Below are 24,139 nucleotides of genomic sequence, written 5' to 3'. Positions count from 1 at the left end.
CTATCCAAAAGCTTGATTTTTCCTCTATTTTCTAGCAGAAGCATCAGAGTAAAAGTCCCTGCAATCTACTGTATTGAATCACACCTAGGTTGCACCTGGCCAACACAACATGGATAGGTTGCTAGAAAGAAGGCCATTCTCTGGGGTCCGACTTCAGTTTACAGACGGACCACCCCCTCCTGCCCTGTCCCCTCCACCAGCCTCCCGGAAACACCTCCATCTCTGCTAACTCATTCTTGAATCTGTGTCTCACAGTCTAGACTCAATGGGTAATATCTTATTTAAGGTTATAAAATTCCAAGCAATGTATTCTGTTTCTAAATATATTTCTTCTTACTGTGAGGACTGTTCCCTGACTCCACACATTTGATTTGTCTTATGATGGCACAGACGTCTACCATTTCCCCTGGTAGTTCTCAACTTCCCAAGCATGAGATTCTAGTGACTTTCCTTGGACATATGACACCGCCGTCCACTGTAGGCTGGCTTACATTTTGCTCACGGGTACTTTTGAGGCTCCATGTGAAAACTCACTGAAGACTCAGATTAACCTTATAGAGGGAACATTTTCAATTAACATCACTGTAAACAGTATATACATCTTATTTTGTACATGCATTTCCTATTAACTGGACAGAAGCTATTTATCCTCACATAATCTAGCATTTCTCTGGTGACAGGTTCTGGGTCAACCATGTGATTTTTATCACCTAGGAAAAACATCATTTCTTCTGAGATCTTCAGCCAGCTCCAAATTTCAGGACAGCCACAGTGGCATCAGTCTGCTTCCGTCCACTCACAAATGAGAAAGGTGAGCCTGGCAAGAATCACTCGGCATACTTTCTGCACTGAAGGCCTCCTTCTTACTTCCTTCCCTCTCTGGCTCCTCCACGTGCATAAAACACAGGCCACGTGCACCACGGTAATTGGTTCCACTGAAGATGGCTGTGCTTGTTCTTCCTCCATGAGGACAGAGCCTGTCTCACCCTTGTGATGATTGAATAGGATCCCACCTTGATCCCTTGATCCTTGATACCTTGATCCCACAAAATACCTCTTGTCATGGAAATTTCACTGAAAAAAATTCCAGCACACTGCATGGCAGGAGACCTACCATGTTAGTTGGTGATGCATTCCAGACCACCTGTTTCATTTGTGTGATTTTTTTCCTTCGATTTTTAAGAAGCACTGGAATGATTTGCTGGGGAAGAAAAGTGAAAAATATTGGTTCAAATAAAAGCTGGGCTCACATCAGATTTTAGTGCTGTATCTGTCACTGCTTCCCGGTAGCATGATTCATGGATGCTGAGCTGTGCTGGATGTAAGGACCCTGCTTCCTAGCACATTCTCATCACCAACACTTGGAATACAAAGGATACATCTCTCTAACAAACTTCAATACCTGTTGTTACTTTCTTTTTCTTATGGTATTATGATATGGTAAGAAGGAGATGATGTTTTTATCAGCATTGGTCAGGGTTGCATGGTACCACCACCGTCTCAAGTCCAATCACCAAGGAAGTCTGCCTTACACACTTATTAAAGAGTCACCAGAATGTTGAGGTTAGTGGTGGCCTGGACACGAAATGTTTTCATAAACGATTGTGCAAATTTACATTACATGGATCTCTAAAGGATCCTGTCTGTACTGGATTTCATTCAAATGAATGTTACCAGAGATAGGTGGCCCTTTAGCTAAGCTTGGGGAAACTTTATTAAAATACAATTGGGTTTAGAATAAACATTTTGCTGGTATTTGCTCAAAATGGAGTATGACGGAAATTCATCAGAAGCCTGAGTTTCTCTTCGCTGGTATTCAGACTGCATTTACCCACGTTAGAAAGCATTTAGCTCACAGCTACATGTAAATATATCAAAGCTGATTTCATTACAAGAAATACAGTCTTGCAATGACAGAAGATTCCAATTCTCTGCCACTGGTTCCCTTCGTTAAGGCAGCTGTAGATATGACAAACCCCTCCTCACCCACAATTGTGACTAGTGGCTCAGAAGTCCCAGTCAAGAAATCTGGTCAGCACAAATTTGTAAAATTTAAAAAAAGGCTTTTATTTATTTGACATATAAATTTGATTTGATGCCCCCACCCTTTTATATATTGAAAAGTATTTCAGAGGACTATGAAAAATGATCAGCTTGTATTATTACGACAGATGGATTTATTATCTTGGGAGATTCTCTTCCCATCTAATGGCTATAATTACACACTCTACCACCTTTTATTGATATATAAGATGAGACTAAGTTAGATGAGAACATAAGAGATTGATTTCTATTTTTTAAGAAACGTGCCTTGAATTCCACATTCAAATGAGTTACCCTTGATACAAAAGAGTAAAACAATAAGTGGCATAATCACGTTTATATTTCACAAAATAATTTTGAACTTTTTTTCTCTGGAAGTGGTATTTAGAATGCTCACATTAGTGGAAAATATTTCATAAAAGTATATTTAATTTCTAGATGAGTCAAACATACTCATACAGTGCCCTTTGAAGAAATAAGGTGGTTGCTGCAGTTTGGGCATCACAAAATGAGTTATGACCCTAAGAAGATAAAACTATTCTTTCATTTTGGATCCACAGGTGGATCCAAAATAAACTGGAATATCTAAATATATTTAATTGCAGACTGTCCCAAGGGAGGAAAATGAAAATTTAATTTTCTAATGCTATAAGCAAATATATGTCATATTACTTAAAGATAATTAATTTGATTAAAATTCTTAACCTAACTGCAAGCCATCTGTGGACATTTGAACATATTCTTTGTCTGAATCTAGTGGTGCTGGAAAATGCATGTCTAACACTTCAGGCAATATCCTGGCAAGGCTTCTTGTATGATGACAGTGTCAGGAGGTAGGCATATCTTATCTTCCAGAAACAACTAGAAAAAAATTGTCAATACAGCCTTATAAAGTCTCTCAACATTGACCAAAGACCAAAGTATTTACTTACCACCCGCTGCTGAAATCTGAGTAAATACAATGGGAGTCTATGCCTGGCCCCCATGCTTGGCCCAAGCAGTATTTCTCTGGGGGTGGGGCTAGCCATGGGAACTAATCACTTCATTGTTGGAGGGGCTTAACTGATTGGAAATAGAGTGGAAAATCCATTCCCAGCTATGAATGAGAAAACCCTAAAGCTCTCCAAACCTATGGCTATAGTCCTGGTTGGGTCAAATGGCAGATTGGAGGACAACTCAGAAATTTAACAGGGAACTCCTGGAAATGAGAGAACCACAGAGGGGTTTAGTAAGCTCTCTTCACATCCCTGGCTGATGTGGTGGCTAACACTAAAAAGTCAGGAAGAGGTAAAAAGAAAACAATAACAAAACCAAGGAAAAAGTAGAAAACAACAATCAAAATGGGAGATGGAAACCCAATCATACAAAAATTACATTTCGTGCAGATGGACTAAATAGTCCAATCAAATGACAGGCTGTAAGACAATTAAAAAAAAAAAGAAAAAAAGAAACAAAACAAGATAAACGACATGCTTCCTATAAGAGATATACTTTAAATTCTGAGACAAAAAGAAATTCTAAGCAAAGAGATGGAAAAAGATGTATCATGCAAACAGTAATAATAAGGAAGTGGGAGTGGCTATATTAATATCACACAAAATAGACCTGAAGACAAGAAATATTATTAGACATAAAGAGGGACATTTTATGATACTAAAATGGTCAATATTTAAGCAAGATATCATAATAATAAGAGAGACACCTGGGTGAATCAGTCAGTTAAGCGCCTGACTCTTGGTTTCAGCTGAGTCGTGACCTCATGGATCATGAGATTCAGTCCCATGTTGGGCTCCGCACTCAGCAGGGAATCTGCTTGAAGATTCTCTCCCCTGCCTTTCCCCCTGCTGTCTCTCTCTTTACCTTTCTGAAATAAATTAATAACTCTTTAAAAAATAATAAATGTGCATGAACCTACCAATGGAGCCCCAGAATACATAAACCACACACTGACAAAACCAATGGATTAATTAGGCAGATAAACAGCAAGGACGAAAGACACGAACAGCACCATCAGCTAACTTAACCTAACAAACATTTATAGAATACTTTACACAATGACAAAATACGCATTCTCTCACAAGTGCACATGGCGCATTTCCCAGAACACATTATATGCTAGGTCCCATATCAAATCTCAATAATTTTAAGAGAGAAATTACACAAACTATGTTCTTCAACCACATGAAATAAAGTGAACAAATAATATAAAACATTGGGACACTTATGAATATTTGAAAAATCAAATAATACTTTTATAAATAACTCATTACTAAAATAAGAAATCACAATGGATATTAGAAAATATTTAAAAATATTTAAAATATGAAATATAAAAAATATTTAAAAATGAAAACAACATATCAAAATTTGTAATCAAGACAGTGTTTGAGAGAAAGTTATAGCTTAAAAATATATATTATGAAGGGAAAAAAAACTCAAATCAGTAACTAAGCCTCATGTAAAGAAACTAATAAAAAGGACAATTTTAACCCAAAGGAAACATTTTGGATAAAATGGAAAAATCCCTAGAATGACGCAAATTAATAAACTTGAGTCAAGAAGAAAGGAAAATCTTAAGATTTTCTTTAATACAATAGATTTAAGACAATAAAAAATCAGATCAGATCTGTAATCAAAACTCTTCCTACAAAGAACAGCCAAGACCAGATGTCTTCATTGATGAGGTCTAATAAATGTTAAAAACAAAACCAAAAACCATACTATGCAGAATATTTCAGACAACAGAAAAGGGAACCCTTTCTAATTCTTTCTATGAGGCTGATACTAACTCTTTCTATAAGGCCCTGATACCAAGGCCAGGAAGAGATATATTACAAGAAAAGAACCACAGACTAATATCACTCATGGACACAAACATAAAAATTCTTAACAAATTATTAGTAAATCAAATCCAGCAATATTTAAAGTGGAGTATATATCATGACCAAGGGGATTTATCCCCCAAAGTAAGGAGACTTTAATATTTGAAAATCAGTTAATGTAAGAGATCATATATTTTTTTTAAGATTTTATTTATTTATTTGACAGACAGAGATCACAAGTAGGCAGAGAGGCAGGCAGAGAGAGAGGTGGAAGCAGGCTCCCTGCTGAGCAGAGAGCCCGATTTGGGGCTCGATCCCAGGACCCTGGGATCATGACCCGAGCCGAAGGCAGAGGCTTTAACCTGCTGAGCCACCCAGGTGCCCCTAAGAGATCATATTAATAGAATAAATGTCAAAAGAAAAAACCCACACATGATAATCTAAGTAGAGAAAAAGCATTTGTCAAAATTAAACAACTATTTTTTATTTAAGAAAGACCAAATTGTTCAAAGAAGTTGTGATGGAAGGGAATTTCCTACTCCTGAATAAGAACATGGGCAACATTATCCTTCATCAGGAAAGTCTGAGTGCTTACTTACGACCAGGGGCAAGGTAAGGACGCCTGCTCACCATTTTCCTTCAACGTCCTATCTGTTTCTAGCCAGTGCAATGAAGCAAACAAAGAAAATCAAACCCCAAACCCCTCCTGCCCCAAATCTCTCAAGGGAGACTAAAAATATTTTTTATAATATTGTCAATTGTTTTCTGAATTATTTGTTTCCTCCGGGCCAACATTTCTATTGTTGTTATTTTGTTTCATTCATGGTTTTGAATACTCTTCAAGTGTTTGTTGAATCCCTCCTCTTTACTCACATTTATGAAAGGGGCACATGTCAGGGTTATATCACAGTTGTGAAATTCTGTCTTTCCTGACAGGCTTCAAATTTGTAATAGGAAGGCAGACTCCTGGTCTTGGGAAGACCCAGCTGCAGGCTCATGGCAATGAGGAAGTGGTCTGTGACTGCCCCAGCCCTGCTTCTTGTTCTTTAACCTGTGGCCTCTGAAACAGTAGTTTACAGTAACACGTATTTCCCCCCGCCCCAACACGGGAGGACAGCATCACCACTAGGCCGCAAGAATCTGAAGTCAGCATGTCTCAGTTCCAAGAGCTGTCCGTAGAACCAACTGTGTGACCTTGGGCACCTCCCAAGTTTCAGTGTCCTTGTGCACAAGGTGAGACAGGACCAGCACCTGTGGCCCAGTGCTGCCAGGGGGTTACCTGACAGCGGGTTCATGAAGTTCATCAGTATAGACTGATACTCCTTCGGTAGGTCCTACCTTCCCTTTCCTTCCTGTGGTGAAGAAACAGCTCCCCCCACCACCTTGGACACTGTTTCTAAGTGATGATATTCCATGTGCTCTAGGATGCTGAAGGGGTTGCACTATTACAAATATAAGGGTAATAATTGGCCTTTAAACATTGGCTAAGTACCTCTAATAGCAGGGGGGAGCTTAGGCCTCTCTAGCCATGAACTCCACCTACTTTTTTTTATAGCTTTAAACTCAAATTTTCCATTTCATAGAACTGCTTTATTACCTGAGCCTGAAATCTCTGTTTGAGTTTCTCTGTGTGAAAAGGAGAAGTGGTTTCCTGCTGTTGGTGTTCTTGAAAGCTGCAGTTTTAGCGGTGGTCTGGACACTGGATAAAGCAGTAGACAAACACCAGGGAGGCAGGCCTGGGGTTGTGGAGCACCAGGCCCCAAATTGTGCACCCAGAGTGGCTAGAGGGTCCCTCCTGGGGAGGCCTGTCTGGTCACACTGAGTGCAATGGGCACCCTATGCAGAGCACCCACCTCTGCACTCCCACGATCCCTCAGAGACCCTCTGAGTTCTCCTGATCTGATTCAGATCTCTAGCAATTCACCGTCTCTTGGATAGAGCAGGACAAATTTCAGTTTCTGAGGCCTTTCCATAAAGATTCTTGACATTAGTTACCCAGCCTACTCACACTAATAAAACCTTGAGGGTTAACTGAAAACTCCACATGTTCTTGCAGAAATGTGTATCAAGTGAGCAACCCTCTGGACCAGGGATGTCTTCATTATAAACGTCCGGGATAAACCTCTCTAGGTAGCGTGATAAGGCAGGAGGCATGTTGTCTGGCACACAGGAACTCTAGTGACAGGGACCCCTGCTCTTCATCAGCACAATGGCTTTCTGAAAATTGCAACTTTTAGGAAATAGTATCAGTTTGCTATAGACTAAGTGAAGCAGTTGAATTCTTATTTTTTGTTGTTGTTTTCTCTGAAGTAGTACTGTCTTCTGGGAAGGGCTTCAGATCAATATCTACTGTGTTTTCTGTTTAAGTCACAAAATAACTATGGCTGTTGTCTCTCTGTTCAATCAGATGATCTTAAAAAAAAAATAGACCTCAAATAGGCCAAATGTTTTTGCTTTGTGGTAGACTACAGACCATAATAATTGGTACCCAATTTGTTTGCATATTGTCATCCTAAAAAGTCCCTCCTACACTGATTTTGGGCTTAGCCATGCACCTTCCTTTGGGCAATAAGACAATGGCATAACCTGAGCAAAGACTCAGAAAGGCCTCATACACGGGGACTCACTCTCTTGCTGCTCCTGGGATCTCTAGCATGACTGCTATGTGGTGGAGTGACCTGCTGGATGATTAGAGACATGTGGTCCAGCCACCTCTGTCATGTCAGTCAATGGCCAGACAGCAGTCTCTAGTACAGCTGCATAGCTGAGCTGCAGCTACCTACAGACTAGTGAGGAAATGGAGTGAGACTAGCAGAGCAAGAACCATCTGGCTGACACCCATTCCAGCTGTTGACCCCAAGAATCATGACCTAAATAAATGTATTAAGTTATTAGGCTTTACAGTATTTGTTATGCAGCAAATGCTAACTGATACATGCCCCTTTATTATTTCATGGAATGGAAAAACAGTAAACTTTACAACAGTGGCTGCACGCACGCTCACTCTTCTAGCTACTCATTAGTTTTTCTTCCTAAATAAAGACTGCCATGGCTACACCATAAGAACGTTGCTGAGAAAATATCTTGTTTTTACAGAATTCCTCATGGACCAAGTCAACCACTTTGGATTTCCATGGCTATATTAAATAGCACTGAAGGAGTGACAGGAGACATACTGTGTCTTGATTCTTTCATCTCAGAGCCTGTGCAAAGAGCCTTTTCTTGGTCTGGGTTTGCCAACCAGAAAGTCTCCTATGAGGCAATCCAACTTTTAAACAACTTATTCCACCAATGTCATTGGGTGTGCCCTTTCTGGCTAAGATATAAATGCCAGCATGTTCCACTTTATTGGATCAGAGGTGATTATAAACATGTTAATACACAGTAAGTACTACATCATTTACTCATGAGTACTACATCACGAGTAAAGAGTCCAGCTGCTGTGTCATTAAAGTTAACTCTTTCTGATGGGCTATCACTACTGTTGCCAGGACAGGGAAACAGACTGGGTGGGAGAGCTCATTTCCGCAGAAACCTGTATTACCTGTCAAAGTCTTGGACTGACCAGGTAGGAAAGCCTGTTGCACCAGCCACCAACCTCCTAGCATTTAATTTAAAAGATTGTCTCTAAATGTGTTCTGGTCCTCTGCAGAGTTCCAAAGGCCACATCTACGGGCCGAGGTCAAAGTCTGAAAATCATTGCCAAAAAATGGACTCAGTAATTGATTGCCAAAAAGTGATATGAGGCATATCATGAAATGAATATTTGTACTTAAATAATGGCTGTGTTTATGTGCAAGCTCAATCTGAAGCCCATGCTAGTCTTAAAGAAAGAGGAATACAATTCCTTTTAGTGTAGTTCATTATGAAGTCTCAGAACGGAAGTAAACTAAGGACTAAGAAGATGAGTTACTCAATCTGTTCATCCTTACCTACCCTGGTGGAATGTAGTTATTCATGGATATGGACTTTCATTTGATGGATATAAGGAGAGGGAGGGAGGAATGCAGGCTCACACAAGTGACACAGTGATGATGGAAACATTCACAGATTTCTTTTACATTTTTAGTATTATTTATTATTTTCCAAATATTCCTAACAAAGCTGAAAATCTTCTGATGGCCAGCTTGACCATTTGGAAGCTTAGGGACATCTCTGCACAGGACCGACCTGACACCTTCTTTCCCATCGTGGCTGAACAATGGCAAACTTCACTTCTTCACTTCTACTACTGTCCTGATTGTCTCACCATCTCTTAGGACAGGTCCCAATACGCTCTGTAAATCCAGTCTGGTCTTAGCCCCATGCCCCTCCCCTCTCCCCTCTATCTCCCCACTGCAGCCATAGCAGCTTCTGAAAACTCAAATTTGACCCCAGCCCTACTGTCTGAAAACCCTCAGGGATTACCCCACCCATGACGCCCATTGGGGTGCCTAGCAGTGTGGTCTATGAGGTGCAGCAAGCAGCACTCCTATAGCTGACAGTGGGCCTGGACTCTCAAGTCTCAGGCCACTCTCCTCAATATAGGGCTCCTTCTTGATGTTGTTACCTGTCCTTACTTTTGTGGGCATCTATGTTTGTGATCTTTCCTAAATTCCAGCCTCTCTCAGAAGGCTGGTATGGTCCTGTCTCCCCAGCTTCACCATGATCCACAGGTCCTAACTATTGTAAACAGTTACAGTCCCCTGCAGACCTAGGTTGGATGCCTCTGTGTTTTTTCTGCTCATGATATCCCCTTGGACCAGAGTTCTCCCACCACCACTCCCCATAAGCCATTTTGCTCTGGTTCTTCTCAAGATGTAATGCAGGGGGTGCTTCTTCTATAATGACTCCTGACCCCCCACATAATACTTGGAGTCTCATCTCCTCCCTCTTTTGATGCTCTCAGAGCAGGATTGGTACTTTACCATCATAACTCCTGTATTTTGTGAAAATTGCTTTTTTGTATGTTTGTTTCCTGAACTTCATGCAGGTCAAGCGACATTCATATTTTTGCATTTAGCAATGCCCTCAGGCCTTGAAAACGAATGGACATGTGAAAAAGGCTTGTGAATGGAAGCCAAAGTACTTCTTGCAGCTTTCTAAAAACTTCAGCATTGCCAGAGCCAACCCCATCCTGTTCCCCTTAACAAGTGTCCCCAGAGGGTATAAAGGTCTACTCTGATAGCATCTCCTACAACTTGACTTCTCTGGACTCCCTCCCAGCTGGTTTTCATAGGCTCCATTCACAAGAATCACTACAAAACATTTCCCATTTCTGAATTTCCTTTCTGATTAAAACCATCTCCTTCCAGTTAATTCTGGTTCTTATTCCACCTCCAGGCCTGATGCTTCTGATTTCCTTGGCTGCTGTGTTGTGTTATACCATGCCCAACATAACATGTTTCAAAGCATGTAACCCAAATGCCCTTACCTGCCCTCCAGTCTACTGAAGCAGTGACTCTTGTAACAACTCAACTCATCTACCCTTCAGGCCAGCATTCCTACTGTTTCTTCCAGCAGGTTTAGCTATACCAAGGTTCCCTTAGTAGGAACTCCGGAATGCCAAATTAAGGAACTGTTTGTGACAGCAAAAACTCTTCTCAAATTGTCCCCACACATGACTTTCCAGCTTCATGTGGCACTGGGACCATGTGCTAGGTCCTCTCACCTTGATCACTTTTGCCAATGACCCCTCTCTCCCAAGTGGGAGCCATTAGGATGAATCCCCAGCTGACTTCTGGTGCTGGCAACACTTTAGTCCACTAGTAGCTCCATCCTCATAGCTATTCCCTTGGGTCATCTCTGCCAACATCCCTGCTGAAGCTCCTACTAGTATTTCTCCACTTCATCTTCAATTAATATTTAATAGTGCTTCAGTTTCTCCGCATTTCTGCACATTAATTGCAATCCCTAACTTTTGCCAGGCACTAATAAGTCCCCACCCAATCTCCATGTCCCGTTCCCAAAGGCTCATGATAAACACATCCTCTGACCTCTAGCTCCTGGAATTCCTCCTCCTCCTCCACATCGTATGAGAGGGTGTGGATCTTGATGTCATCAGCCGAGAGGTCAATGAACTTCCCATCAGGGTACTCCAGACTCTCTTTGGTGGGTGACCGGTCCTCAATGAAGGTGGTCTCGCAACAGTCGGCAGCCACGCCATCCCCCCAAGAACGCAGCACACCCTCTGAGTAGAGGATAATGTTGGGTCGGAAATGGGACTCCACAGACTGTTGAAGTGTATTGGGGTCCAGCAGTTGCTGGACCGGCTCATTCCTGCTGCTATCCAGGCTGGCTGGAGCTGTGCTACCCACTACCCGACAGCTCTGGTACTGTGGTGCTGGGTAAATGGACACCAGGCCATCTCTGCTCTCGGCCATGAAGTTTCTTGTGTTAATTAAGCCATTCCTCTTGCCAGCATCACTGATTTTACTGTGCACCAGCATGCTCTTCTGTTCAATTATGCCATCCATGATGCTCTCTCTCCCTGACTGGGCGTCAGGTTGGCAGTCCACACTCCAGGGTCACACTTGCCTCATGGGACCCATTTCTCCTGGAAGAAGAGGAAACAGAGATGAGATTAAAAAAAAAATCGCATCTGAAAACAAGCTAATCACCTGCAACCTTGCTGTTTCAGCTTTCACTAGTCAGCTGATATGCACAGGAGCTGGGGGATGGGGGTGGGGATCCGGTCAGACAATAGTCTCTTCCTACCTATGCAACCAATTATTAAAAGGCTCTATCAGGGCAACCAGTCAGATAAAGCCAGAAATTGACTATTCACATCCCTATAAAGTCTTCGCTTCCAAATAAAGGAGACTCTGCAGAAATTGGAACGACTGCAGCTCTAGAGAAATCTATGATTGCCAGCAAACATCTTGAAACCCACGGGTAAATCCAATCACATTAACACTGGGCCAGTCCAGAGGGAAAATAAGGCTGTGAATCTGTAATGGGGACCAAATCTTCCCAGGTCCATGGCTATTCATTTAAGCAGAAAACATACACCCAAGGAAGAACAGGTGTAAATAAATGTCCCACACAGATTTAGAAGATAAATGACAAGAAAACCCACACCATTAGTTCTGTTAGACAAAATTCCCCAACTAAGGAAACACTCACATGTATATTCTAACGTATGTATTAGCACTAGCTCAATGCTCACACATGCCTACTGGACTTCCAACACAGTTCCAGGAATTGAACTAGAAGTTCCCCTGCCTTAATGGTACTGAACTTAGAGAAACATCTACATATATGGGATACAATTAAAAACCCCTCTAAGTTGTTTCTCCCTAGATGACAGTCTTTTCTAGCATATTGAATGTTCCAAAAAAAAAAAAAAAAAGGAAGAAAGAAAAAAGAAAAAAGATAGAAAGAAAAAAGAAATAAAGAAAGAAAAGGAGGAGGAGAAAGAAAAAGATACCAAAGATTAAGATTTTGTAAATAATGCATTTCCTTGTACAGCAAAGAAAACCCTTAAATAAAAAGATAAAAGATATTTGCAAATGATGTATCTGATAAAAATATATAACTGACAAGAGGTTAATATCCAAAATATATGAAGAACTTACACAACTCAACACCAAACCAAACCAAACCAAACAAAAAAAAAAAAAAATCTAAAAATGGGCAGAGGACCTAAATAGACATTTTTCCAAAGAAGACATACCGATGGCAAACAGCCATATGAAAGATGATCAACATCATTCATCATCAGCGAAATGCAAATCCAAATCATGGTGACCTCATACCAGTCAGAATAGCTAGTATCAAAAGGACAAGTAATAATAAGTATTGGTGAGGATGTGGAAAAAAGGAACCCTCATGCACTTTTGGTAGGAATGTAAATTGGTGCAGCCACTATGGAAAACAGTATGGTGCTTTCTCAAAAAATTAAAGATAAAAATACCATATTATCAAAATACCAAATACTACTGGTTATTTACCAAAGAAAATGAAAACACTAATTTGAAAATATATATGCACCCCTATGTTTATTGCAGCATTATTTACAATAGCCAAGAATACAAGCAACCCAAGACGTTCATCAATAGATGAGTGGATAAAGACGTAGAGTGTGTGTGTACGTGTGTATACACACATATATACATACACACATATATAATGGAATATTTCTCAGTCATAAAAGAGAATGAGATCTTGCCATTTACAACAACATGGATGGACCTGAGATTAGGAGGTACAATTCTCCAGTTATAAAATACATAAGTCATGAGGATGAAAAGTAAAGTAATAATGTTGTATGGTGACAGGTGGCGACTACACTCATCATGGCAAGCACTGAGTAATGCATAGATTTGTTGAATTACTATGTTGCACACATAAAACTAAGATGGTATGTCAACTACAGTTACATAAGAAATAAAAAATACTTTAAAATTTTTAAACAAAATAATTCAAAAGCACTTGAGTAATTTTCCTATAAGGAGAAAAAATAATAATGATGTAAGGACAACATTTTCTTAAGATTTATAAATACTTAGACTTTTCCTAACAACAAAAAGAATGAATTTCCTCAAGAATTTCCTCTTTGCGAGTTAGTAGCTATTATTATGAAAACTTTTCCATCTTAGGGACTTTGAGTACTCTAGCTTTTTATTAGATTTCGGAATTTTCTGATACCATAATTGCTTTATTGGTGGTAGCTACAAGAATTTAAAATTTCAGACTGGCCAAGAGATAGAGAGGTTACCTTTGTGACTAACTGGAAAATAACATTTTAGTAGACTTGACAAATGACTAGTCAAGCTAGAGCATATGCATGGAGAGGTGGTGGGTATTATTTATGTGATACTGTGTCAGATTTAAGAGAGGTCAAAAAACACACTGCCACATCTGCTGATGTGCTACTGAGAAATACTTAGCTCTGGAGACAAATTTACAGTCTGAGAGCTAAAAACATTAATTAAACTATTTAGACAAGATCTTTTGAGCACCGGCAACATGCAAGGCACAACATGTGTCAGCATCATTTCTGGGACTGATCATCTTCCAAGCTAGCACAATATGCTCATTGAGGCGCTTCTGATCCAAACCCTCAACCTCTCTCTAATCTTGTCCTTCTACAGAGAAGCCATTCAAAATTGGGCCCCTTGTAGTGTTTGTGATTGCCAGATGTACTACAAAGCTTAGAATAATCTTCTTGAAGATTATTGAAGGAGCTCAGACTGAGCTCCTTCTCCTCAAATCTGTTTTAAGTATCTTACAAAAGACATGTGGATGCATCTGTTCCAACTCCACATCTTCAGTGGAGTTGCATGTTCTTGCCCAGCTAGAGGGACCTCTCCCATCGCTGGTGTGTTCTCAGCCGCTGTATTACAGTTTCTATTATGGGTCCTATTGCCTCCTTCCCAGCAAACACGGCAGCTGCTAATGTCAACATCCTCCTCCAGCCCTTGGCCCTGCTCTTCTCCCTGAGCTCCTTGAGACTAAAGAACCAATATTACCTTTTCCCTCTCTAGCACCTGGTATGCAGTAAGTACTCAAAGAAGAGCTGAAATAAAGTCTCAAGTGTCATGTAATTAGAATAATCCCCACTTAGTGATCTCCTCGAGCAGCACAAGGTGCAAATGTGACTCTAATGTTACAGCATCTTGAGGTAGGTACAACTTAGGTCTCTGAGGTGCTGTCCACAGTTTGACACCTAAAGTACCAGCCGAGACCTGGCAGCCTCAGCACCACCTGGAAGTTTGTTAGAAAGGTGGACTCGTCAATACACCTGGGAGCACTGAATCAGAATCTGCACCACAGAAAATGATGATTCTGAACATAAGGTTGAGGGGTTTTGTTCCATTGTATATAGTGCAAGTTTTGGCCTTTTGCACTAGTTGGCTCCATTGTACACAGGATAATTTACTCTCTTTTTTAAAAAAAAGTCTTCAAATAAATATATCGAACACACTTAAATTCACTTCTTCTTGAAGTGAATTTTTCCAACTATGAGCATCATACGTTATGATTACATTGGGATGAAAGAGGCTGAAATCAGTGAAATCTTATCTTTATCACTTGCAGCATCCTTCACTATGTCCTTAAACACAGACCAGCTTATTATATATATTGTATTTCACTTCATAATTCCTATTAGCTCATTTCCTCTGTGTTCACTTCTACCCCATCTTCCCTGATAGCAGGTTTCCACCAGCAGGAGTTTAGCAGCTCAGAGATAACAAGGAGAGAAAATGTTGCTACTCGTTGTATAACCTACCAACCTCCTCCCCACTGCTTTTTGGAGTCCTAATCCAGTGACTGTGCTGTTCTTCCTAGGCTCCTTACAAAACATATAGGTTTATATAATATCACTTATTATATTGTATGACAAATAATATTTTATTTTATATTTTTTTCTTAGTCCATGATATTCAGAACCAGTGGCTGTCTCTTACTTGACCCTTCATCTGCTTAAATAGCCTCGACTACATCTTGCATGCTGCCTCCTGTTGACAAAACTCTTTCTGGAGTGCATCAATGGCCAATCTCCCAACTTCATTCTCTGGGTGAAGTCTTGGAGGCTGTTTCTATGAGTCCAGCACTGGAAGTCAGTTGGAAGGCATCACACCAGTCAGTTATGCTGGATCTTCTTCTCTTACAGCTGCTGGCAGGTGGGGGTGGGAGAGTGGGGTGAGGGAGCAGCTCCATGTGTCTGCCTGTGATCCCCAGTTACTCCTCCTTCCCTGGTTCTTATTATTTGTATCAGTGTTTGAAGAAGCCTCCTGTTCACAAGTTTAGATGAATACCAGACAGATAAGAAAATGATACGATCCAGTAATTGCACTACTGTGTATTTATCCAAAAGATACAACCAGTGATTCAAGGGGACACATGCATCCCAATGTTTATGGCAGCATTGTCCAAAATAGCCAAAGTATGGAAAAAGTCCAGGTGTCCATTGACAGATGAATGGATAAAGAAGTTGTGGTATATACACAATGGGATATTACTCAGCAATCAGAAATGATGAAAGCTTGCTATTTGCAATGGTGTGGGTAAAACTAGAGGGTATTATGCTAATTGAAATAAATTGGTCAGAGAAATAGAAATACTATATGACTTCACTCATATGTGGAATTTAAGAAACAAAACAGATGAGCATAGGGAAGTGAAAGAAAAATAAAGTAAGATGAACACTGAGAGAGAGGCAAACTATAAGAGATGCTGAACTCTAGGAAACAAACCGATAGTCATTGGAGAGAGTGAGTGGGGGGAGGTATAACTGAGTTACGGGCATTGAGGAGGGCACTTGATGTAATAAGCACTGGGTGTTAAATGCGACTGATGAATCACTCAATTCTATCTCTGAAACAAACAAACAAACAAATAAGTAAAATTATAAAAAAAATATAATTATAAAATATAATTTTTATAAAAATTTTTTTTATAATTTTTTTATAATTTTTTATAATTTTTAAATTTTTTTTAAATTTTTTAAATTTTTTAAATTTTTTATAATTTTTAAAATTTTTTATAATTTTTATAAAAAATTATAAAAAAATTATAAAAAAAAAAAAGAAAATAATGAATCTGAGTAATCCAAGCCATTACAATCCTTTCTACTTACGATCAGAATATCACATCTGATATTTCAAAGTACACGGGATTCCAAGAGATAAATTTTATGGCTCAAGTAAATACTTCCAGCGAATTGAAAAAGAGAGAGAGAGAACTGATAGAGATTGTGAAAAAGAAAAAAAAAATAAAACAAAAGTAGGTATACAAGATCTGTACAAATTTCATATCATATGGAAACAAGTTTTCCTTACTTTGGGACTGTCATGATACAAAGAAAACTGTTCTAAGAGCCAGGAAACCAGGGACTTAGTCACAGCTTTGATACTAAATATCTGTGTAATCTTGGGCAATTTGCTTATGAAAGTGGTTAATAAAGTAGTTAAGCAAGAGAAACTTTAAGGTCCCTTTCAGCTCCATGATTTGTACCTCTCCACCCACGAGTCTTGGATTTTATGAAATTAGACAGAACTTTCCACAAGGTAATGAAAAAAAATCTCACACCAATCATAAAAAGTTAGGTTTCAGTTTAATAGAAAAAATGTGTGTGTGTGTGTGTGTGTGTGTGTGTGGTGTGTGTATAAAATTTATTATCGTAAGACATCATGTTAGGTTCTTACGGGAGATAGAAAGATGAGTTTCTTTTCTTTTTTTTTTTTAAAGATTTTATTTATTTATTTGACAGAGAGAGATCACAAGGAGGCAGAGAGGCAGGCAGAGAGAGTGAGAGGGAAGCAGGCTCCCTGCTGAGCAGAGAGTCTGATGCGGGACTCGATCCCAGGACCCTGAGATCATGACCTGAGCCGAAGGCAGCAGCTTAAACCACTGAGCCACTCAGGCGTCCCAAAAGATGAGTTTCTAATAGTAAAGGTCAAATCAATGAAAAGATAAGCAATGACATAAACCACTGTAATAGTAGTTAGGTAATGAACACACCAGAAAGTCATGCCAATGTGAAACTCGGATCTGGTATTTCAAACTAAGCTAAAAGCAATTAAGAAAATGATAGATATTATGAGCAAACAATATTTATCAGAACTGGGGAAAAATCAGAAGCAATGTAATTTGAGAATATAAAGAGATGTGAACAGAACCTGGGAAAGAATTCAAAAGAAAGTAATTTCAGAAGTCAAGGCTAAACTAGAAGGGACACAGGAGTGGAAAAGCACAGTGAGTCACACCTTAAAAGAAACATAACATGTAATGTTATGTTTTAACATGTATTAAATTTGAAAAGCATGAATATTTCAATTAATATGAAATTCTAGAGCAGACAAATTGTATTGTAGAAGCAATACAATACAATTGCTACAATACAATTGTAGCAATACAATTGCTACAATACAATTGTAGAAGGTTGTTTGGCTCAGGGTGGGGACGGCTCCATCATGGACAGGGCAAGGGAAAGGTCCTCAGGTAATGCACATAGTATGCATCTTGGGGGAGCAGAGGTTCCAAAGCAAATTCAACTGTGACACTAAAGATGCACATTTCCCTTTATGCATTCGGAGCACTGAAAACATTCTGAAGGAAAGTAAGGCATATAAAAAAGAGACAAAACAAAAGGAGACTTTAGAAAAGCAAACAAACAATGGAAAAGAGCAAATGTTAAAACTATGATTTAAGAAAATTTTCCTGTAATTAATGTTGAAGGGGTACACTGAGTACCGGGGAAAACTAACCCAGAATGACTAAATCCAATATAAATTATAGTAAGTCTACCAAACTTTAAAGGAAAACAAACACAAAAACACCTTTGGTTTTCTGGGAATTAAAAAAAAAACAAACAAATGGAATAACCTGAATCACTAAAAAGAGTAAGAAAACCAGATTATCACTAAACTTGTGAATAAAAATGCTTAATCACAGAAGCCAGTAGAGCAAGGCAATGAATGCTCACTAAAGCATGAGTTCAGGGTTTTATACCCAGTCACCCTGACCTCCAAGTATAGGGAAGCCAACACAAAGAACTAGAGAAATACCATTCACAGATCTTCCTATGGAATCTAAATGAATATAAGCTACACTCAGATAATTAGGCAGGTGTTATATAAGGGCTGGTAGTTGCTGATGGCTGCTAGCAGGGCAAAAATAAAGACAATGGACATTACAGGCTTTCTGATGACAACGCATACCAGCGCCCATGATAAAGGAAATTCTCAGCTTTTAATGCCTGTGGGCCCTGCTCCTGGGCTCCCAGGGAAGCCATACTTTAACATTTACCAAGGTCAAAACGACTTGGCAAAACCTGAAAGCTCTGTTTCTGCCCTCAGCATACGTTGTACATCTGCTTCATTAGAAAAATAAGTAAAAACGAGTATTCCAAACACAAAGATAAGAAAAACAAAAAAACCTTTCCTGGTTCCTGTAAGATTAGAGTCTCACGGCCTTGCACATAATAAAGACACAAGATAAAGTCAATAATTTTCTGGTATGTCCTTTGTAATGATAATTTGTAACTCTTTATATATATATATATATATATATATATATATATATATATATAAACAAAACAAAACAAAAAAGAATCATAGGTAGCCATGCACCAAATGTTCCTTCCCTGGAGCACTTTCTTCTTTGTGAAGATTGTATATTCCAGGCAGCTGTTCTCACTTGGGTTTCAATAAAATTCCTAAACTGTGTCTTTAAAATTTTTAAAAATGATTGTTCATTTTGTGTCAACACCCACAAAAGTCTTCATGCCAAACAAAGCAAAATGAAGCAAAACACGGCCTTATTTTAATCAAATCTCTATATCTAGCTACCTTGTTATAGGAAATTCAGAGGACAGGAGAACATATCAAATGATATCACGGTTGTATGCAATCAGTAAAATCCAGAATGTGGACAACTCTACAGGAAGAACGAGAGAGAGAGAAAGAACACAATAAAGATTCTGTATTTTAAAGAGACTTAGAAGACATAGCAACTAATTGTGTGTGTGTGTGTGTGTGCGTGTGTGTGTGTGTGTGCATGTGTGTGTCTATTAAATATTTTATTTGTTTATTTGACAGAGAGACAGAGAGCACAAGTAGGCACAGAGGCAGGCAGAAGGAGAGGGAGAAGCAGGCTCCCTGCTGAGCAGAGAACCTGACACGGGGCTGGATCCCAGGATCCTGAGATCATGACCTAAGCCAAAGGCAGATGCTTAACTGACTTAGCCACCCAGGCACCTCCTAACTGTACATGTTAATCTTATTTCAGTCTAATCAAACAAATGAACTGACATGTTTTTGTACGTACATGTGTATGTGCATGTCTCTACACACACACAAACACATATACTTATACAAACACATATACTTATACAAAAAAACACATATACTTATACAAACATATTCATACATAAGTGTCTCTACATTTACACATGGATTCACATACATTTCTATATTAGACATTGGAGAAAGGAGAACACGGGCTAGCTAGGTGATGACACTGAAGTGTTCTTATAATTTTTTTAGGCATTGTTGATTTTTGAAGGTATGTGATGAGGACTACAAAAGAGCTACCTGAAAAAGGAAGAACTTCCTACTTTTAGAGATTCATACTGAAATATTCAGATTTAATAAATGATGTGATGTCTGGGATTTGTTTGAAAACCATTTGTTTTAGGAGGAAGCGTGGGTAGCATACAGAGAAAACAAGGTTGGCCATGGGCTGATCATAAGTGAAGTTGGTTAATGGGTTAATGGGTACATGGGCTCTATCCATTGTCCATTTCTTTCTACTTTCATGTGGGTTTGAAACTTTCCATAATAAGGAGTTTTTAAAATATCAGGTGATGATGTATAAGACAGATGCTATAGGCAGAGGAAAGAGCATGAGACCAGGCAAAGGGGCGGGGATGCATGCAGGTAGTGTTGGGACAGTTGTGGCAGAGGGGAACTAGCAGAGAAGTTGAAGGTGGAGGGGAGAAGGGAGAGGCTTCATTAGGAGGATCTTGAATGTCAATGCATAGATAAACTCTACTTTGGCAATAAGCACTGTGGAAGAAAGGTCCTTGAGTGGAATATGAGGAATATGGAGGCAGTAGGGTCTGTGGACAGCATGGGAAATGGGTACCTGAGAAAGTACCACCAGCACTGGGGGTCTGGCTCTGATGCAGAGAGAACTCTGTGCATATTCAGTTGGCCTCAGTGCAATGGGGAGGGACCAATGCCCTGCAGAAGACTTTAGGGTGCCATGAGTTAAGAGAGCACTGATTAGGATTCTTGGGGTTTGTGTATTTCATCCTTTTGGCAAACTGATCATAAAGAGGTAGTGTGAGTAGTGACATCAGTGTTCAGAAGAGGCCCAGCTCCAAATCCTAGTCTGCTGCTGTCACAGCAGATGACAAGACCTCCATGAGGGTCCCAAAGGCCCTACTGGAAAGCAGTCATTTCTCTTTGTGAGTCCTTCTGATTTTTTTTTTTTAAGATTGTATTTATTTATTTGAGAGAGAGAGAGAGCACAGAGGGAGAGAGAGAAACAGCCTCCACCCCCCCCCCCCCGAGCAGAGAGACCAAAGCAGGGCTCTATCCTATCCCAGGACTTTGGGATCATGACCTGAGTTGAAGGCAGATGTCTAACCAACTGAGCCACCCAGGCGCCTCATGAGTCCTTCCTCTTTAACTGCGGGGTTTCTGTGTGAAGGTGTCTGCCGACCACAGGTGCGCTATGCCACTCTTACTCATCCTTCACAGGTACAAGTATGACCATTCTCCCAGCTATGGGTGGTTTTCCACTTTTCAGAAGATGGTGTTCAGCTAGGTTTACAAATACAGGGTTTCAAACACTGAGATGGCTGTGTCCTGGGGCCATCTTCCAGAAGCCCTGTGAGAGCTCTGGAGGGGCACAGTGCTCACTGCACAGCCCCCATGACCCAGGAGCACTGACCTGGGTCCCTGGGCTGTCCCTCCTCCCCGAGACACAAAGCAGCAGGCAGCCTCACTTACTCGGGAGTGTCTCTGAGGATCACAAGATAAGTACTAACTGCAGCTCATTCACTGGTTTGGAGGCAGAGTGGGGCTCACCCAGGAGGAGGTGAAGGCAACAAAGCTGGCCCCAACTCCTATCGCTCACTACTCTGGTCAGAGACAAGGATTTCCATGGAATAATCCATGGAAAAATATTTGTGAATAGCCTGTCAGACAGAGGACCCACCCAGGAAGAGAAAACAGCCCAAATCAACGATCATGAGGAAGGCGAGGTGGGGCACAAAAATTGGGAGCACAGCTCAGGGTCAAGCTCTTGGTCCCCCCACCCATTTTGTTGTTGTTTTCATTTGTTTGTTTGCTTGTTTACTTGGTGTTTGATTCTTGGTGCTTCTTTTGCCAATAAACCGAGTTTCAAAGTCACTCTCCACATGGCTCATCCTTCTAATTCCAGTTTAGAAGCCAGTCTCAACTGTTTTTTTTTTAAATTATGTTATGCTAGTCACCTTATAGTAGGACATCATTAGTTTTTGATGTAGTGTTCCATGATTCGTTGTTTGCATATAACACTGCTCTCCATGCAATATGTGCCCTCCTTAACACCCATCACCAGGCAAACCCATTCCCCCATCCCTCTCCCCTCTAAACCTTCAGTTTGTTTCCCAGAGTCCAGGGTCTCTCATGGTTCATCACCCCCTCTGATTTCCCCCTTCATTTTTCCCTTCCTTCTCCTAATGTGCTCCATGCTATTCCTTACGTTCCTCAAATAAGTGAAACCATATGATAATTAACTCTGCCTGCTTGACTTATTTCACTCAGCATAGTCTCCTCCAGTTCCATCCATGTTGATGCTAAAGTTGGGTATTCATTCTTTCTGATGGCTGAGTAATATTCCATTCTCAAATTTTTACTCCTCTTCACTGTGCCCTGCAGTCACCAATTCTGTTATTGTGCCTCAGAGATGCCCCTCAGATTCAGACCACCCAGAAAGCCCTCCTCAGCTGATGGTCAGACCAAAGGTCTCCAAGACAGCGCCCCCCATGACCCCCAAGCCTGACAGGGCACATGGATGTCTTGGGGCAGTGTGGTCCCTGATACCTGCTGCCTCTGTCCCTGATGAAATGTGTTTTTATGTTGCCACTTCTAATTTTTCAAAAGACACTTCAAGTAGAGATGTTTGTGAAAAATCTCCCAAATTTATTTAGGTTGACTCACTTTTGCAAAAAAACTACGAATGGTGCTCTCTGTGTTGGCAAATACTGTTGCTCACCAAGTCCTTCCTCAGCACTGTTGATGTTAGGGACGGGATTACACTGGGACTTGTGATTATGTCTCTCCTGACAGGCTCATGTGAGCCTACCACCCAGACTCCATGCTTGAGGTTAGACTATGAGGCCTGATGCCCCATGTCTCACTTTCCTGAAGGCAAATTTATGCTTTGAACTGGCTTGCACATGTACTGAGCCCACTGGGTGTGTCATACTCTCCTGTCCCTGCTGTCCCCACCCTGCCTTCCTGTTAACTCCATGTTAACTCTATGCTATGTATCACCCCCCCCCGCCAATGGAGCAGTGGCCAGGTTAGGCCTCTGCAACATCACCAACAATGTTCTCTCTGTGATTCACCTTGGACAGGGTTTTGGCTCAACTGGTGTGTGAGCTCTTCCATGTCATGGATCAGCAGTCCCACTCTCCTTGCAATTCTCAGAATGGGTCCTGGGTCATCCACGGGGTCCACGAGGGCTTGACAAATAACTAATGATGTCTTGTCAATATAGGCTACAACTGGATCCTAATATGTGTGTGACAAGAACTTCACTGATGAAAACAAAACCTTCTTTATCACTGCATAGTCACTAACCTAGAGAGGTAGGTATTTTAAGAGCTCATTTATCATAGGCTGAGTTATTGAATGCTATGGGTTTTCTTGATTTATAAATAATCTTTTCACTTAGGAAGAAGCTACTCCAGCCAGAGATTCTATATTATATAGGGGGAAAACATATTTCCATACATTTTGTGGTGAGGGTTGGATTTTCATCAAACCATTTCCAAGAACCTCCTTTGGCACAAAGAACAAGCATTCTATTCTCATCTTGAAAGTTTTTGCACATAAGCCAGCAGTAAGCCAGCAAACTACTATGATCCTTTTCCCAAACAGGTAATGATTCCCATCTCATTCCTATTTTAATTAAAGATAATTATGTCCACAGGTAATAGAAGCACTGTTTTCCTAGGAGTCTGGATGCTGAAGCCTTTTTAAGTTGGACCAGCAAACATTCCCCACGCCAAGTGACAATGATCTCTGTGTCTGAGGTTGGAGAATCAGGCTCCAGGGGGATGAAAGCCAGCTCTCCAGAGCAGACTGTGGCTGGAACACAGGTGGCCTCAACCTTTAATGCAACATCCCCAGAGAAGTTTCAAAATGGAATTTGAACCCCCTCCCCCAAAATCAGGGAAGGAAGGAGGTCGGCATGTATCCAGCACCCGGGATGTGGTGAATACGTACCAGGCACTTCCAAGTATTCACCTGACAGGCATTTAGCGGGCACAGGACAAAGACTGAATAAGCACTAAAGTGTACCCAGTGATCTAGACAAGGAGAAGCCTGCCCTTAGAGAATACACCAAAAACTAGGAGCAATTACTCAGGATAAAGATTGGGAAAGAGCCTCCAGTAGAGCTGTCACTAAAGATAAGGTCTGAATAGTGAGGAGGAATTAGGGGTCAAGACGGGGGAGAAGAGAGTGTTCCTGGATGTCAAATGCTTTACGGTTCAAGGCAGGGAACCAGCAGGACAGGGGGCAGTGCAGCTGGATGGTATAGAGTGTTGGGAGAGACAAGAGGGTGGG

At 40.5% G+C, this 24,139-nt stretch overlaps 1 protein-coding gene across 1 annotated transcript in view; it reads right to left on the bottom strand.

The window, feature by feature from the left end:
• The window catches only part of SYNDIG1 (synapse differentiation inducing 1), a 184,145-nt gene that overhangs the window by 96,093 nt on the left and 63,913 nt on the right, over nt 1–24,139 (bottom strand). Inside the window, exon 2 of the mRNA XM_080814456.1 lies at nt 10,841–11,400. Coding sequence (XP_080670582.1) covers nt 10,841–11,320 — 480 coding nt within the window. The 5' untranslated portion in view covers nt 11,321–11,400. The remainder of the gene's footprint in view (nt 1–10,840; nt 11,401–24,139) is intronic.

Source organism: Martes martes (assembly GCF_963455335.1).
Source record: "Martes martes genome assembly, chromosome: 9".
NCBI lineage: Eukaryota > Metazoa > Chordata > Mammalia > Carnivora > Mustelidae > Martes > Martes martes.
The sequence above is the reverse complement of the archived record's forward strand: the minus strand, read 5'-3'. Positions and strand labels throughout refer to the sequence as shown.